Source organism: Oratosquilla oratoria, chromosome 11 (assembly GCF_046742065.1).
Source record: "Oratosquilla oratoria isolate Oo_2021 chromosome 11, ASM4674206v1, whole genome shotgun sequence".
NCBI lineage: Eukaryota > Metazoa > Arthropoda > Malacostraca > Stomatopoda > Squillidae > Oratosquilla > Oratosquilla oratoria.
The window spans coordinates 45,378,029-45,394,835 of NC_134787.1; the positions used below are offsets into that span (position 1 = coordinate 45,378,029).

The window sequence follows — 16,807 nt, forward strand, 5'->3', positions numbered from 1 at the left end:
GCACCAAGTAGAAAACCAGCATCTGCCTTAGTAGCTGTATTTTCTTCATCATCAGTTAACTTTTCTAGGGCACTTAAGATTGTTGAGAAATGTTTCTTTAAAACACATCTTCTCCCCTCGCACTCCACCGAGTTTCTATTATCATTATGCGCTTGACACTGACCAGTGACTGAAGGTAGAACTTCCCAGCAGTTTGCAATCGAAATATACAGATTCCCCGTTTCCAGTCTTTTCTACTTCAACAGTGGTTTTACCGTGATTGACAAATGTGTGATTACATTTTTCACCTGTAATATATATATATACAGTGTGTGTGTGTATGTGTATATTGTATATAATATATATAATATATATATAATGTGTGTATGTGTATATATATATAATATATATATATATATATATATATATATATATATATATATATATATATATATATATATATATATATATATATATATATATTAGACCACCCGTGACCCGTTGGGTCAAATAAAATCTTAAATGGCTCCTCTTTTTAAAGCAGGTTACTATTAGCTTAAGACTTACCAGTTGTGTGCGGTCCTCGTGCTCTCTCGAAGGAAAGTGAACTGGATACAGGCGTTCTCTAGAAATAAATAAGGAGAGCCTCCTTAATTATGCTTATGTTATGTCGTCTCTTCATCCCACTCCCAATCCCACTCCGACTCCCACTCATTATCATTATCATTCAGGGAGTCCCATGGGACTTAAGCGAGTAGCAACGTTTTTTTTAATATAAACTTTATGATAGATATACTATGTCACTGTCACCGTATAGTATAAATCACGGAAAATAAGTTTCTATATCAAATTAAGTATAATTTAGAGCTCTTACCTCCATTCAGTAGACGAAGGCAGAGACTGGATTAGTTATAAGAAGTGAAATGCAGAAGATTGTGACGTCATGTCGTTGCTTGGAAAACTACGCATCATATGATTCATACGGTTCGTAATATTTCAATAAACTCATTATGCCTCATAGATGCTAATTCAGGAGTTGACTATACTTTTAAATACTGAATATGAAAATTTTAGAAATTAATGGTCAGAAAATATGTAATCGGAAAATTGTGACGTCATGTCGTCGTTGCTTGGAACACTACGTAATATTCTAATATACTCATTATGTCTCATAGATGCTAATTCAGGAGTTGGCTATATTCTTAAATAATGAATATGAAAAAATTGAATATTAAGGGTCAGAAAATATGTAATCGGAAAATTGGAAATTAAAAAATTGGCAAATTGGAAAATTAGCAGTCGTGACGTCACGCGCTCAGAGCTGGGGTTCCCTAGGACCCATAGAGCTGATGTCGTGACGTCATGTCTTTTTTGATTGGCTAGTCCTCAGTCATAACGTCATATCTCTTCTGATTGACTGATCCTCAGTCGTGACGTCATATCTCTTCTGATTGGCTGGTCCTCAGTCGTGACGTAATATCTCTTCTTCTGATTGGCTGGGTGATGGTTTCAAGCAAGCAAGCAAGATGACAAACAAGATTATCAGAATTTTATAAGTATATATATATACATATATATATATATAATATGTATATATATATATATATGTATATATATATATATATATGTGTGTGTGTGTGTGTGTGTGTGTGTGTGTGTGTGTGTATATATAAATATATATATATATACATACATTTACATATATATATATATATACATATGTGTGTGTTCCACACATCCAAAAAGGTAACAGAATTCACACCAACAGAAGCTGCATGAACACCCGCCAAATTCAGCGAGTTATTTGTACAAGCGACAAATTCTGCTTTTTGATTAATTTCCTTGATACATTTCTAAACACCAGCCATCACCGCAGCGTTCTCATGTGCTTGCTCTCTACAATTATGAATATCAATTCCGTCTCTTTTTCTTATTCCAAAATCATCGTTGAAATATTTTCGGCAGTTTTACCTTTTGTTTCAATGAAATCGACAAATGATTCCACAATCTTCACTTTATCTCCATCGATAATAACGTAGCGTAAAACTTGGCTTGTTTGATCCTTATGTGAAATATCAGGGTGTTGTCGTATATCATGGGAAAGTACTTGGCTTCTTTTACTTCCTAGATGACTGCTTCTTACGTTTTCTCCCAAAATTTCTATGAAGTCGTTCTGAATAGTAGGAGACAGACAGGAAGTAGCAAAATTGTTTCCCAGTTGGATTCTTAGATGTTCATGTAGCACTAAATCATATTTCGCTAACAAATAAACTAACTAAAAAAATATTCTATTTCCTGTTGCTTCAACATGAGTCGTTTTTCTCACAATTGACTCCTTTTTGGTGGCCTCTTGAAGCCAAATTCTGTCTAGCTAGGAATCCAATATCGAGCGATCTTGAAAGGTTTCCTTCCACTTCTTCACTTGACTTTCAACAACTTCTTGTTCTTTTTTATCAATTGTTGTAATCCTAATTTCCAACTCCTTCCATTGCGTGAAATTCTGAATGTGAGCTACACTGGATTCATGCTCGGATATGTTAGGATTCAGTTTGCACCATGTGTTGAATCCGTCCCCAGAATTAATATTTTGAGTTACTTCTGTCTGAAAACAGTTTGCAACAAAAACAGTAAAGAACTTCCTTGGGAGGGGAGTACACCATCCATGATCTCAGCACTCTTTCGCCATTTGGCAGTATATATATATATATATTATATATATAAAACACTCCCGAGTTAGTTTTCTAGTTTGTCCTTTAGTTGACACACCTTGATTAATTACTTCAAGATCAGAATCTTAAATTTCAAACCACAGATGCGCCCTGTACCAGAAAGATCCATGTGTCATTGATGATAAAAGTACCCACCCGTCCCAGAGCTATCAAAGGCTCTGACTCAGCTCGGTTATCCTGGGGCTCTGGACTATCTTGGCAAGAAAGCGCGGCTCTCGGATTGCTATTAGTAGTAGTCCCGCCGCGCCGTCGCGTCCGAGTTGCTCTCGTTCTCATTATACTTGTCACCACAATGATTTCGCCAATTGTTTGATAACTATATTTAATGAAGAAATTACTAAATTAACGACTAAAATAACATCAAGAAGAAAGATTCCAATCAAACCTTGGATAACAAATAACTTATTGAAATGCATCAATTTAAAAAATAAACTTTATAAAAATACATTAAGTGCAACTCTGAACTTAATAAACACAATTTTATCAGATATCGTAATGTTCTCAACTCATCAATTAAATCGGCTCGCAAGCAATACTATCTCAAAAAACTTGAAGAAAATTCATCGGTTCCGAAGAAACTCTGGTCAATACTTCTTGAAGTAATTAATAAAAAGAGAAGTAATAATACTCCTAATTTGTTTATTCACAATAACAGTCAGGTTACTGACAACCATGAGATTGCTGACATGTTTAACAACTTTTTCTGTTCAGTTGGTAATTTATTGGCTAAGCTGCCAAATGACCCAGGAAACCCACTTCAATATATAACTCCAGTCTCATCACAATTTAGTCTAATAAAACCATCAACTCACGATATTTTGCGTATTATAAATAATCTTCAAAATAAGTCCAATGGCTATGATTGCCCTAATACAAAGATCCTTAAACTTGCTGCTCCCAAAATTATTCATTTACTCCACTTTGTGCTTTCAACAGATTTGCTTTCCTAATGTCCTAAAAATTGCTGTAGTACACCCGATCCATAAAGATGGGCCCACATCAAACATATCAAATTTTCGTCCGATTTCGATCCTTCCGGTATTGTCTGAAGTACTTGAAACCGTTATTCTTGAGCAATTGGTAGATTACCTTGAGTAGTATGGGATCATTTTCGATAATCAATTTGGATTCCGTGAAAACCACTCAACATATATGCCTGTTGCTCTCTTACATGAATATATTGCAACTCGACTAATAGAAAATATGTGCCGCAGTTTTTCTAGACATTAAAAAGGCTTTTTACACAGTTGATCATAGTATTCTATTGATGAAAATGGCTGAGTACGGAATAAGAGACTTTGAACTTCAGATGTTTCAGTCATATTTATCTAATCGTAATCAAGTTGTCTTATTTAACGGTGTTAAATCGAGATTAATGGGTGTAAGTATGGGGGTACCTCAAGGTAGTATTCTAGGTCCTATTTTGTTTTTTATTTACAGTAACGATATCTATAAAGCCTGTGGTATTCCTGAATGCTTACTGTTTGCAGATGATACTTCTTGATTGATTGCTTCAACTTGATTGCTTCAACAACACAAAACAATCATATAGGTGACAATATACAGGTATGTTAAACGGCCAACGAACGTGGTATATCTCCTTTCTATCCTTTTTCAGCGCAACTGAGACACAATCCTGGCAACCCTACAACACGCGCAGCACAAAACAGATAAATGGAATTAAACAAATGCCAAACACAGTACAATTCCGCCCAAATACCGCACCCATGCTGTCAGTTTATTTAGCCCCCGGACCTGGCAAAACATCAGAAAGTACTAAAATCGATTAAATGACATCCTTACAATGATTCATGGAAGAACAAATTTGGGGGAGGCTTCAGCCCCCTCAGCCCCCCCCCCTGGATCCGCGCCTGGGTGGGAGTGATTTCTTTGCCTTTTTCTTTTTGGCTACCCTCCGTTTAAAAGGGGGAAAAGCCTTTGGTATATGTTTGTAATATCTTTATTATACATTTGCGGTAAAAATACCATATAAAAAAAATGTAAAATATTCGATTCATGTTACATTGGCATGTTGCAACTTGAGTGATAAGAAAAACAAAAATATTTTGCTGAAACACTATTTACCCAAGTATCGGAGAACCGAGAGAATTGAACGTGCGGTAGGTAACTTGACCACAAAACAAATAATGTGCTGATGGCAATTTAATGGCAAGGAAAGTGAATAAGCTGGAATACAATAAAGTATTTTGGAAAAACAAGTTCAGTTGAAAATCAAGGGTAAAAGATGGTTAGTCGATAAGAGCTGGCCCGGCCAGTTGAAGGCGCGACCAAAACAGTCGGCCAAATCACCAAAATACAACCTAACAACGCACGAAATTGGTCTAGCCAGAAAGGCCAGGTCAAAGAGACAAAAAAATAGAGCAACACATACCTTAAATTTTCAAACGAACTTCTGTCAATAAAAAATAACTGAAAAAACGTAGATACGGGAACGCTATACAGGTATATGTCGACTGCCAACAAACCACAACTGTCTGTTCGACAAATCTTTATTTATTTCACAATACTTACAGCTTTTTACGTTATCACAGTATTATCATATAATTTACTCTTTATCATTAACACATTTTTTACTTATTACTCCTTTTGATTATTATTACAGTATCACAGTATTTACTGTATGAAATTTATGGATCCACTTAGATTATTAGTCTTTATTTCAGACGGATGCAGTGTCCTACAGCGATAAGGAACTCTTCTAGTGTCGACTATGGACTACCCAGGACAGACCACCTGCTCGCGGTGATCGGTAGTTGTAGTAGGGGAAGAAATGTCTGCATGAAAATGAAAATATAGTTGTGTATTAAAGAGGGCCTCTACCACCGGGCGATTTTAGGGATATTTATTTCGTGGGGTCATGGTGTTGGAGGGGTAGGCAGGAGACTTGGTGTTGGAGACTGGGATCAATACGTGCAACCATGAGGTTACGTAAGAATATTTATTCTTAACCTCATGCAGCAAAGTTAGAAAATGAGTATGAGGCTTAGTCGTAGCGACCTTCAATCATGATATCCTCATATAAAGACCACAATAGTTGTGTACCCGATAAAGGAATTGCCAATGTACTCAACACATACCTTATAGTGAACTGTTCAAATAACTATGTTCCTTTGAAAATAACAGGAATTGCTCAAAGTAGTTAACGCCTAGTCTGTAAGTTACTGCTTGAATTACAATAACCTTGGATAACAAAGGGATTAATTTTTGTACTTTTATTTCTATATCTCAAGAAATATTTGAAATATACATAAAAATGAGGGTGTGAGCATTTGTCTCTTTCAGTTGAGGGTGTGAACAATTGTCTTGTGAGTATTTGTCCTGTGAGCATTTGTCATAGCCAAGGACGCTTAGCCAACGGACACTTAGCTAATAGACGACTTGCCAACAAGGACTTTTCGTACATTTAGCCAACGTTATATATGAAATATACAAATTGCATATATATTTATGTGATATGTACAAATACATACGCTATTATAAACACTTCCGCGTGACATTGTAGTTCACCTTCAAGGCTAGTTGACTAACTTTCTGGCTTCTTCGCGCCTTATATGTTGCTATAGAAAAATGCCAATTGCATTAACGGATAGCATTCCAATTAGCAGGAAATGCATGGATGAGTCGCGATAACACTGACTGACTTCACGTGATTGCAATGAACTTTCTGATGAAGCACGGCTTCGAGCGCCCGCGCGTGAATGTGGCATGTGGCGGTCAAGCTTGCGTTGGGTGGCAGTCATTGCCATCCAATGCAAGAATCGACAATCTTCCTCCAGAAACCACATTTACGAGTAGTGTCCCAACATTAAAACCACTATTGTTTCAATACACCCTATACAGGTTTATAGCCTACAGTAGACCCCATAGTGCCGCGTTGTCCATCCTGATGCAGCTGGCCAAGGTGCAGGTTTAGTCATAGAGGTCCAAATGTAGGCCACGTGCATTTCCTCAAAGAAGCTTTGGTCGACATGACGCAGCCAGGATGGGTGCAAGCAAGATCGAGAGAATACAAGGTCTACTCAACAGCTATCCAGTATTTAGGTCGTTTGCGCATTGACGTCACTAGAAGTGCTTGGCCCAAAGACTATATAGGAAAGACGGGAAAGCTCACGGAGAGCCGCATCGTCCACATACATTTTACTGTGCGGCTCTCTCACTAGATGGCGTTTACGTCAATCACCAGTTTTAACTGCATCGTCTGTTTCTTTATTAAATATGTCAAAGATGAACCACAAGAACATTTTTCCAAAATGAAACCCCCATTTTAACGGTTGCAGAACATGAAATAGGTAAGTCTCCCAGAAACTCTGTGGTGCCTGTACGTTTTCTCTTTTACCTAACATTTTCACTTACGTTTTCACCATTTTCTCTGTGGGCTCCCCTTCAGATGACGTCACAACATGCGCGCGAGCAGACCTTATATTCTCTCGATCTTGGGTGCAAGCGTGTCCCATGGAACCACTTTGCGAGTTAATAAGGTCGTGGGACAGGCAGAGAAGAGGCAAGGAATGGAGGAGTGAGGACAACTTCCTAACTTATATTTAATTATCTTTAATTTTGTGTGTGAAAACGAGTGTTTTGAAATTTGACTTTACTATATTACTATATTTTATAATATATCTATCTTTAATAAACTGTATTTGAATGATGAAAATGTTTTCTTATAAATATAACCAATTTATTTAGAAAATATAGAAATGCAGTGAATGGCCTGAAGGCTCCAGCACTTTGCTAATAATGCCAATTTTTTATGATTTCAATTCATTCACACTTATGCTGGCACTGTAGCATGTCTTTAGAACATCCCACTTCCTCATTCCTCTTGGTTTGATTGCGGTGTCGGTGGACTGATGATGTGGGCCCCATCCCCATAGTAATTGACAACAGGATGATCTCGTGTCATTCACATACAATATATTATGGATATTACAGGTAGCACCACCAAGCCAAGGATGAGATGCCGGGTTGGATGGAAATGAGGTATCCCTTCCATCCAACCTGACATCTCATCCTTTGCTACTGTTTTTAGGAACTTCATTGATTTCAGTAGGCCTATGCTATATTTGAGCCATCCAACATTTTTGAACTTCACATTATTCTTCTTCCCTACCTTAGTCTCTTTTTCATATTGAAAACATGCTCCCTGTTCCACAGTGCATTTACTCTCACCTGTTTTTATTTCTGTTGAACATAGTGTGACAGGTTTCTTTTGTTGTTGGTTATTTTCCATTTAGAGTTCAGAGACAAAACTAACCACGCTTGTCTACAAATATAGGTATTTGTAACTCCCCCTACCCCACCCTCCCTCTGTTCCTATCTCCTTTGTTCTTTGTAATACCAAGTTACCCCATTCTCATAAACTTACAGAAAGAAGGGCAATTTTCTTGCGTTCTCATTCTCACCTGACAACCAAGAAGTAATGCATGAATGAGTTGATAACTTTACACTAGTGTGTTTCATGTTGTGAGAACAGCTTATAGGGCAAGTGATAAGGTAAGCATAGCCTGTAAGATATGGGTTGCATTGTATCAAAACAGATTAGATTTTTATTTTATTTATATATTTGTCTTGTACAGATCAAGTGGAGTTCCACTCATTCTATAACATATTGGATTCAAGCTTCAAATAAAGCTCCTCAAACATACACATACACAAGAGGACCTCAATCAATAAACCTTTAAGAATTTGTATAAATCCAGTATTAGATCAGTGATGGGGATATATAAATAGAAGAGTCGACTTACAAGGGAAAAAATGTCATTCATTTTGCTACACCTAGAAAAACATGAAGAATGAATATATATTACCAAAGTACAATTTCACATGTTTTACAAATGTGCTACCACATAGAAACTGTATATAATTAAATGTATTATTGCCTTCATTGATCAATAAGCTAGTATGATGATGCTGTCACCCAGAGCATAGAAATCAGCACTGAATATTTGAATTATGACAAGCCATAGGTGGTAATTTCATCTCAAGACATAATTTTATATGAGGTGCATGCCACCTATTTTCTGAAACTAACAGAAAAGTGACAACAATAAGATGGAAAAAAAATATATATATATCAGCTTCAGTTCCTATGTACTGAGTTCAAGAATGCAATGGCATTTTTCAGTAAGTTAGACTATTTTCATTATATATTAATAGAGAAGTTAAACAGATATTATGTCTTTGGTCCATCACTATAAATAGTACATTTTATTTTTCCAAGTAGTATGTCTCATCAATTTTCATCTCATATCATGGGTCCGAATTCACATCTAGCAACAATCTTTCCACACAGTTCCAGTCTTTCATGAGAACTATGTAATACAATGTTAAACTAGAAGTGATTCTATCATGGGTTATCACATGATTTTTAGAAGCATCTCATTCAAAAGCTGCATTGCATGGTTTACAGTGGAAGTACCTAACAACTATGGGTCATTACATGTCGATTGAGGTCACCCTTTCGTTTGAAAGCAGAATCGCACAGACCACACTGAAAAGGCTTCTCTCCTGTGTGGGTAATCAGGTGACTTTTGAGACTATGCTTTAGTGAGAAAGCTGCTTCACAAAGGTCACACTGGAATGGCTTCTCCCCAGTGTGGGTCACCATATGAATTTTGACACTACTCTTTTGTGAGAAAGCGGCACCACATAGGTCACATTGGAAAGGCTTCTCTCCAGTGTGGGTCCTCACGTGAACATTGAGGTCACCCTTTCTTAAGAAACCAGCATCGCATAGGCCACACTGAAAAGGTTTCTTTCCAGTGTGGGTCACCTCATGACTTTTGAGGTGACCTTTTCTTGAGAATGCAGCATCGCATAGGCCACATTGGAAAGGTTTTTCTCCAGTGTGGGTCGTCACATGATATTTGAGATCAGCTTTTTGTGAGAAAGCTGCATCACACAGGTCACACTGATGTGGTTTTTCTCCTGTATGGGTAAGCATGTGACGTTTGAGACTACTCTTTCCTGAGAAAGCTGCATTGCACAGGTCACACTGGAAAAGCTTCTCTTCAGCGTGGGACATCATGTGACATTTCAGAGCATATTTACGTGAGAATGCTGCAGCACAAAGGTAACACTGGAAAGGCTTTTCTCCAGTGTGGGACATCAGGTGATACTTAAGATTATTCTTTTGTGTGAAAGCTGCATCGCACATGTCACACTGGAAACGCTTCTCTCCAGTGTGGCTGATCATGTGACCTTTGAGGTAACTCTTTTTGGAGAAAGCTGCATCGCACAGCTCACACTGGAATGGCTTCTCTCCAGAGTGAGTCATCACATGACCTGTGAAAGCATCTTTACGTGAGAAAGTTACACCACATATACCACATTGGAAAGGCTTCTCTCCAGTGTGGGTCAGCACATGACGTTTGAGACTACCTTTTTGTGAGAAAGTTGCATCACATAGACCACACTGGAATGGCTTCTCTCCAGTGTGGATCATCATGTGACGTTTGAAATCAGTGCTCCGTGAGAAACCAGAATTGCACAGGTGACACTGAATAGGTTTCTCTCCAGTGTGAGTCATGACATGATATTTGAGATCACCCTTTCGTGAGAAAGCAGAATTGCATAGACCACACTGAAAAGGTTTGTCTCCTGTGTGAGTCACTACATGAAGTTTGAGACTATACTTTCGTGAAAAAGCTGCATCACACAGGTCACAGTGGAAAGTCTTCTCTCCTGTATGGGTAAGCATGTGGCGTTTGAGATCAGTCTTTCCTGAGAAAACTGCATTGCACAGGTCACACTGGAAAGGCTTCTCTCCAGTGTGGGTCATTACGTGGTATTTAATATCACTCGTATGATAGGTGTACCGTAGATGTCACACCTGATTCTCTTTGTTGCATGAGGAATATGTGAAATCTACAGATAGCTCTTCCAAAGAAATGTTGATAGTTACCCTCATCCTGAAAAAAAAGGTAATCATAAGATTGACATTTCTTTGAGATTGTGTAATAACAGGATTTTATACACAAGTCCCTCTGTAAATGAATCAATATATTTTCCTTTGTACATGATCCCCTAACATCAAGCATAAAAAATTATAAATATAGAACTTTAGTACATTGCATTTTATTTTTCCACTGGAAATGCAAACATGAGCATTCAGTTCAACTCACAGGACTCAAGTGATGCCAGTCACATTGTTTAAGATGCACTGGAAAGTGGTGCACCTGTGTTCTTATTTAGACAAAATGTAATAAACTGATCTAATAAATTGTAGATATTGTCCATATTTTTTCTTGTTTGTCTAAAGGAAAAAAATGATCAGAAATACCTACTAAAAATCCCGACAATCATGACGTACTCAGGGAAGAACAACTGTCAAATTTGTAATTCCAGTATATGTAGACAGTGAGAAGACAATATATAATGGAAGAATTACTGCTTTAACAATTTCAGCTCACAGGTTGTTGAAAAATGGAGGCAATATCAACACAAGACTGGTCATCTTTCAGGACACCTGGGACATCTCCCTAACCAGGTGCGACACTCTTTTTTGATAATACTGGCAAAAGACTTTTTTCTCTTTGTGGAATTTTGCTATCAATATTATCTTGGTTTAGAAGATGTCCCTGCCTATCAACATTAACCAATACAGTAGGATGTTCTGTGAGTTTTGGTCTTATTTAGGGGGTTTCCCACATTACTGCTTCTCAAATGGGTGTTTTTCCATGTAAGCACTTTTTACAAGAATATAAAATAGTACATACTGATAGGCTCTTCCCCCTTAAAAGGGGGGTAGTTGAGTCAAATCATACATCCACTCCACATCCTTTAGTTGTTCCTTCTTAGTTCCTACAATATTCATCACAAATCTATGACTATTGCTGGAGTAACTTGTCCTTTTCTTTTGACTGCTCCTAAAGATTCCAGTGCTATTTCTGCTGCAGTCCACCATATGCCTCTTTATTTTTTCTATTCTAGATCAACTCCCCTCCTCAGTTACACCATTTCTTAATTCCTTCGCAAATGTGGGTTAGAATCTTATGTTTCTCTCCAATTCCCAGCAGTGAGTGTTACCTGCTCCAACAGCTCAAGCTCAAATGGTAAATGAGACTGAAGGTGGAAGAAGTAGAGAAGGACTAATGGGGGAATTATTTGGTATCTGACCAGGATATGGGAGAACATATCTATGCCCTCAGTAATGTTGAGCACCAAGTTGGCTCCAGTCTTCTAGGCTTTGGGGGTTGTGGAGTTGAAATGCCTGCCCCCTCACAGGGCACTAGTGTGGATGCAGTCCAGGAGATAGTGTAGGAGTGGTTCTGAACTGGGTATACTGCAGTATTTGCATTCTCTGTCCTATCGCTCAATGCTTTCCCAACAGCACATGTAATCCAACCTGAGCCTGTGAATGATCTGAGCGAGTCATCTATAAATGGTCCTGGTAGCAGGGTAAGGATACAGCTTGGTGACCCTTTCATACCACTTAGTGTTTTGTGATGCTGAGTTCACTGATCTTCTGTGGTTGGCTACCTTTGCACGTTTTTTTAATCAACATTGCTGATGGCTGGACTCTGATATCCATGCGAGGGTGGTAGAGTGTTGGCTTGGCTAGCTCGTCTGCTCACTTGTTGCTGTGCCCTATGTGGCTGGGTATCTAATTTATAGTGACTAGGCAATTTTGTCTGTCATGTAGCTGTAGAAGGTGGAGTATCATTATTATGAGGTTCACATTAATGTGTATTCTTCTTTTGGAGTGACTGTATTACTGCAAGAGTCCATGGGTATGATGACCAGTCTTTGTAGCTGGTTTGAGTAATCTAGTGCCTTTTGAATAGCCCCTAACTCAGTCTGCAAGCTCAAGCAGTGGTCTGACATGCACCATGACATGGTGTATGTTGCAGAATATACCTCTGCTCTTGTGATGCTATTCTCTAGGTCCACATTGCCATCCATGTAGAAAACAAGTCCACTTTGGTCCTCTGCTACTTCTAAGCCTATCAGCACAACATCCCTTTTTTCTCCAGGCAAGCAGCTATTTTTGGCATGTGGAAGTCATATTTACCTAATTGTATTTACCTAGTTCTTATGGGAAGGGGAGCTATGGTCGTGGTGACCTATCTTTGTATCTCGCAGTGTCTAGTTTGCTCTTAAATTCGTGTATACTTACTACACACACTATTATTTCATCCAGTTTGTTCCAGAGTGGAAAACTTTTTTTTTTTTTTCAGGTCTCTTCTATAACTGTCCTTTTTGAGTTTCTTTTCATGTGCTTAGGAAGTCCTCTCTATCAAGGACTTCCATGTCTTTCATGATTCTGCAGATGGTCAGCATGTCACCCCTTTCTCTTCTTTGTTCCAGAGTTGGTAAATTCAGTTTTGACAATCTCTCCTCATATGACAGGTTTGAAACTGTTGGGGCCATCTTCATAGCTGCTCTCAGGATTCTTTCAATTTTCTTTATATTCTTTTTGGTACTGAGTGACCATAGTGTTGCAGCATTGTTGCCATTTTCACTTGATCCCTCTTTATTTCATTGCATTTTCTCTTGATAGACATTACTAGCACCGCTCTAGATCACCTGGGCAACTACAAGTGTTCCCCCTCCCACTCAATACAACCCAGGCCTCCTGCTCTCCTTGCACTATTGAGAATTTTAGTCTCAATTTGGTATCCTATGGAGCTCTAGTTGATGCTGTTGAAGGTTTGGTGGTTCAAGTGGGCAAAGGTGGTTGATGGGGATGTCCACGGGTTATGGAGGCATGACTTGTCCAGTTTCAGAGCCTGTAGGTGCCCTTCCATGCCTGTTGTGCAGATTTGGTCTCCCAGGTGCCTGGAGTACATATTTGGCTGGGGTAGGTCTGGGTGCGTGTTCAGGTGAGCCTTGAGTCTGTTCCTGAGATGACAACTCAAGTAAGACAGGGGCATTATATACAGTTGGGTCAACTCATAGGATGCCTGGGGGACCTCATTACCTGACTGATTCATTGTTTGTATGATTTTTTTTTAATGAACTTGTGGCTTTTGATAAGCATACAAAACCTCTATGTTTATGTTATCATTAATATTGATATAAACTGCTTCAACTGTCTGCTTCAATTGGCTTACCTAAGATCCATAAAGCAGGAATTCTCATGCACTCTATTACTTCAGGGATCAATAATACATCCTACAAATTAGACAAATGCCTGGTTAAAACCTATCCAAAACACTAGGATCTACTAGTGTTGCACACCTACAAAATTCTTTGGCTCTGATTAACAAAATACAAGACATAGGTTTCAATACCAAGAAAGACAGTTATGATGTTACCTCCTTATATACTTGAATTTCAATAAGTGGTGCACTAAAAGCTGTAGAAAGAGTAGATAATTCGAACTTTAAAGATTTACCTGTCCCCAAAACACTTTGAATTAATTTTCCTTTGTGTAGGATTTGGTGCTTTCACTTTTAATGATGTTGAATACAGACAACAGTCTGGCCTATCCTTTCTGCAGTGCTAGCAAACTAATATGTGGAAATGATTGAAACAGAAGAAAATATGTCTATAATGGTTAAGATATGTTGATAACATAATTGTAATTGTACCCAAAGAAACATATATCCACAAAACAAATTAAGGAAATTAAACAGAATAAATTAAAACACAGTTTACTGCAGAAATAGAAAACAATGGGAAATTGCCTTTTTTAGACTGTTATCCACAGAACATGCGAGTGTAAATTTTGCAGTATATTGTAAACCCATCAATAAAGAGGACTACATACATTTTTATTAAGGACATACTGACAGAGCTGAAACAGGTATAACAATAGGTTTCTTTTTCAGTGTTTCCCATATCATGTAGTATGGAATTTCTAGAAGATGAATTAAATACATCACTGAGACTTTCATCAAACTTATATATCCAAGAAGTCTGTAAATTGAAAATGAGAGGCAAAGAAATAAGCAACAAAAGTAGAAACAAAAGATAATAACTGCATTAAAGAAACCTGTTATATCACAGTATCAAACTAATATCAATCCATACCTAGATGCATTTGGGTATTAAGATAGCTAGGAATGTAGATATTTGCAACTCCCCCTCCCCCACCCTCTGTTCCTATCTCCTTTGTTTGTTCTTTGTAATACCAAGTTACACCACTTTCATAAATTTACAAAAAGAAGGGGAATTTTCTTGTGCTCTCATTAATGGATGGGTCATTTGGTTGCATCAACCCCATTAATGAAAACAGTATTGTCTATAAAATACTTTGTAAAAGCTGTCCATCATCGTATTTTAGAAAATCAGCTTGAGGGCTTAAAAAGCAACTCAGTGAATATAAAATTGATGTAAAAGCCCACAGAATGTCTAACTCCATAGTAATACATATGGACAAACATGACCATCTTCCAGACTGGGACAATACCATTATACTAAATAAATTATCCACAAAAAGACTGAGGAATACAATTAAAGCAGCTTATATTATCAATAATGATAACATTAACCATATAGAAGGTTTTGTATGCTTAGCAAAAGCCACAAGTTCAATAATAATAAAAGAAAATATCAGGCAATGAGGTCTCCCCATGAGGTGACCTGACTGTGTATATAATGCCCCTGTCTAAAGAGCCGTTGGCTTTGTGATCAAGACCCTACCAGTTGAAACATAAGGCATTAAAATTCTCCCATTAATCCTTGTCTACTTCCTCCACCTTTGGTCTCATTTGTTGTTATATATTCTATTCAACATATGGCAAAGATGACAGCTTCAGCCACAGTCACACACTTTCTGGTGTAGGCTGCTCACCTTCCTAGCTCTTCATGATGAAATTTTCAGAGGTCCACCACCCATCCCCACATTAATGTCACTTATGAATGCTTCATAATGATTCATATGAATATCTTATTTATCTCTCCTGCTATTCATGTATTCTTGTATTGGGGGACATTCCCATGATTTAACTTTGACAGAAATTGCACCAAAGCTATGAAATGTCTACCCAGACCTATGTATGGTTATGCTAGGTAGGACCCCCCCCCCCACTGTCCCCAAGTGGAATTAGCTTATACAGTTATGGTTACCCAGTGCAAACAGCCACTTCAAGTGTTTTGCAATTAATTCTGTGTGGCAAATTTGTGCCTAGGAGCAATCTTACTTGTAAATCAAAATGACAACATAATACGGTTTTTAGGATATATGGTGAATAATTATAATGCCATTTACTAATCCTCCAATATTTTTGGATGCAAAAGTTCTTTTTGTGAGACAGGGCTTTCACTGTATTTTGAATATTCCACTCAAATTATATATAAAATCCCTACAACACAAAAATATCATGGTGAATGGACAATACCCCAAACAGACAAAACCCCAATCAGTGGGTTAGATTACGCCCCCCCACCCCCAATTTTCATAATGGTGTTTTGTCTGCTATCCAGTTTGGGGTTTTGTCATCGATAAAATACGTAGGAAACATGCATCACCTATATGGTCGTTGCATACCTATCAAGCGACAGTGAATTAGCGTTTTCACAAAAACTTCATTCTGTACACGAAATTAGCAGTGCCCATATGCGATCGGTACTAAAATAAAATCTGGCGATACAAGGCAACGAACAAAAAAGGAAACTATCAACAAACAATGAATATGTAATACGATTGACGAATGTTTACTTGCTTATTGACTCTGCTATGCTTGCAAATTCGATGGCACTTCTGAATCACATATACGTCCCAGGGGTCTCAAAGATTATTGGAAGGCTTTACTTAATAATCTACAAACATATATTTAGTGTTTACTCCTAGCCTGACAAAACCAGGTATACAATTTTATACAGAAAACTCAGATACATGGTTTATTAAGGGGTGACCTTTCTAAATTTATTCACCGTGCGAACGATTACACTGGTAAACAAAATTGATTGAAATACCTGTCCCACAAGCAAAAGGAGGGAACTTAACGGATTTTTTTCTGCTGATTTCAAATACGTTTTCATAATTTTTCTATCAGGCATAGTTTTTCTGTGATGGCATATTAAATTTTAAACAATTATAACTAATAAATGAGGCTGATATCACTGGTCAACAAAGAATTTGCCCCAAGGAAAACAATAGTTGTATCCTATATGCTTTTGCATGCAGAATC

The 16,807-nt window shown here is 37.7% G+C and overlaps 2 protein-coding genes across 9 annotated transcripts in view; one reads left to right on the top strand and one right to left on the bottom strand.

The window, feature by feature from the left end:
- The window catches only part of MTA1-like (metastasis associated 1-like), a 302,424-nt gene extending 295,085 nt beyond the window's left edge, over positions 1 to 7,339 (top strand). For 2 of the 5 annotated variants that reach the window (XM_076192747.1, XM_076192748.1), the window contains one exon: positions 5,393 to 5,554. In XM_076192747.1, the coding sequence (XP_076048862.1) occupies positions 5,393 to 5,418 (26 nt within the window). In that variant the 3' untranslated portion in view covers positions 5,419 to 5,554. Of the gene's footprint in view, positions 1 to 5,392 lie in introns of all 5 variants that reach the window. The other 3 variants (XM_076192744.1, XM_076192742.1, XM_076192745.1) reach the window with 3 other exon arrangements.
- A 933-nt stretch (positions 7,340 to 8,272) lies between these two features.
- On the bottom strand, positions 8,273 to 16,487 carry LOC143029781 (uncharacterized). Of its 4 annotated transcripts, none has more exons than XM_076192750.1 (2): positions 16,340 to 16,487; positions 8,273 to 10,639 (listed from the first exon to the last, which is right to left on the bottom strand). In XM_076192750.1, the coding sequence occupies exon 2, from the start codon at positions 10,507 to 10,509 to the stop codon at positions 9,148 to 9,150; it is 1,362 nt and encodes a 453-aa protein (XP_076048865.1). In that variant the 5' UTR covers positions 10,510 to 10,639; positions 16,340 to 16,487; the 3' UTR covers positions 8,273 to 9,147. The 4 variants fall into 4 exon arrangements, with proteins under 4 accessions (XP_076048865.1, XP_076048867.1, XP_076048864.1 ...); XM_076192752.1 differs by having other exon boundaries at positions 16,336 to 16,487; XM_076192749.1 differs by lacking the exon at positions 16,340 to 16,487 and adding an exon at positions 16,165 to 16,320.
- Positions 16,488 to 16,807: the final 320 nt, after the last annotated feature.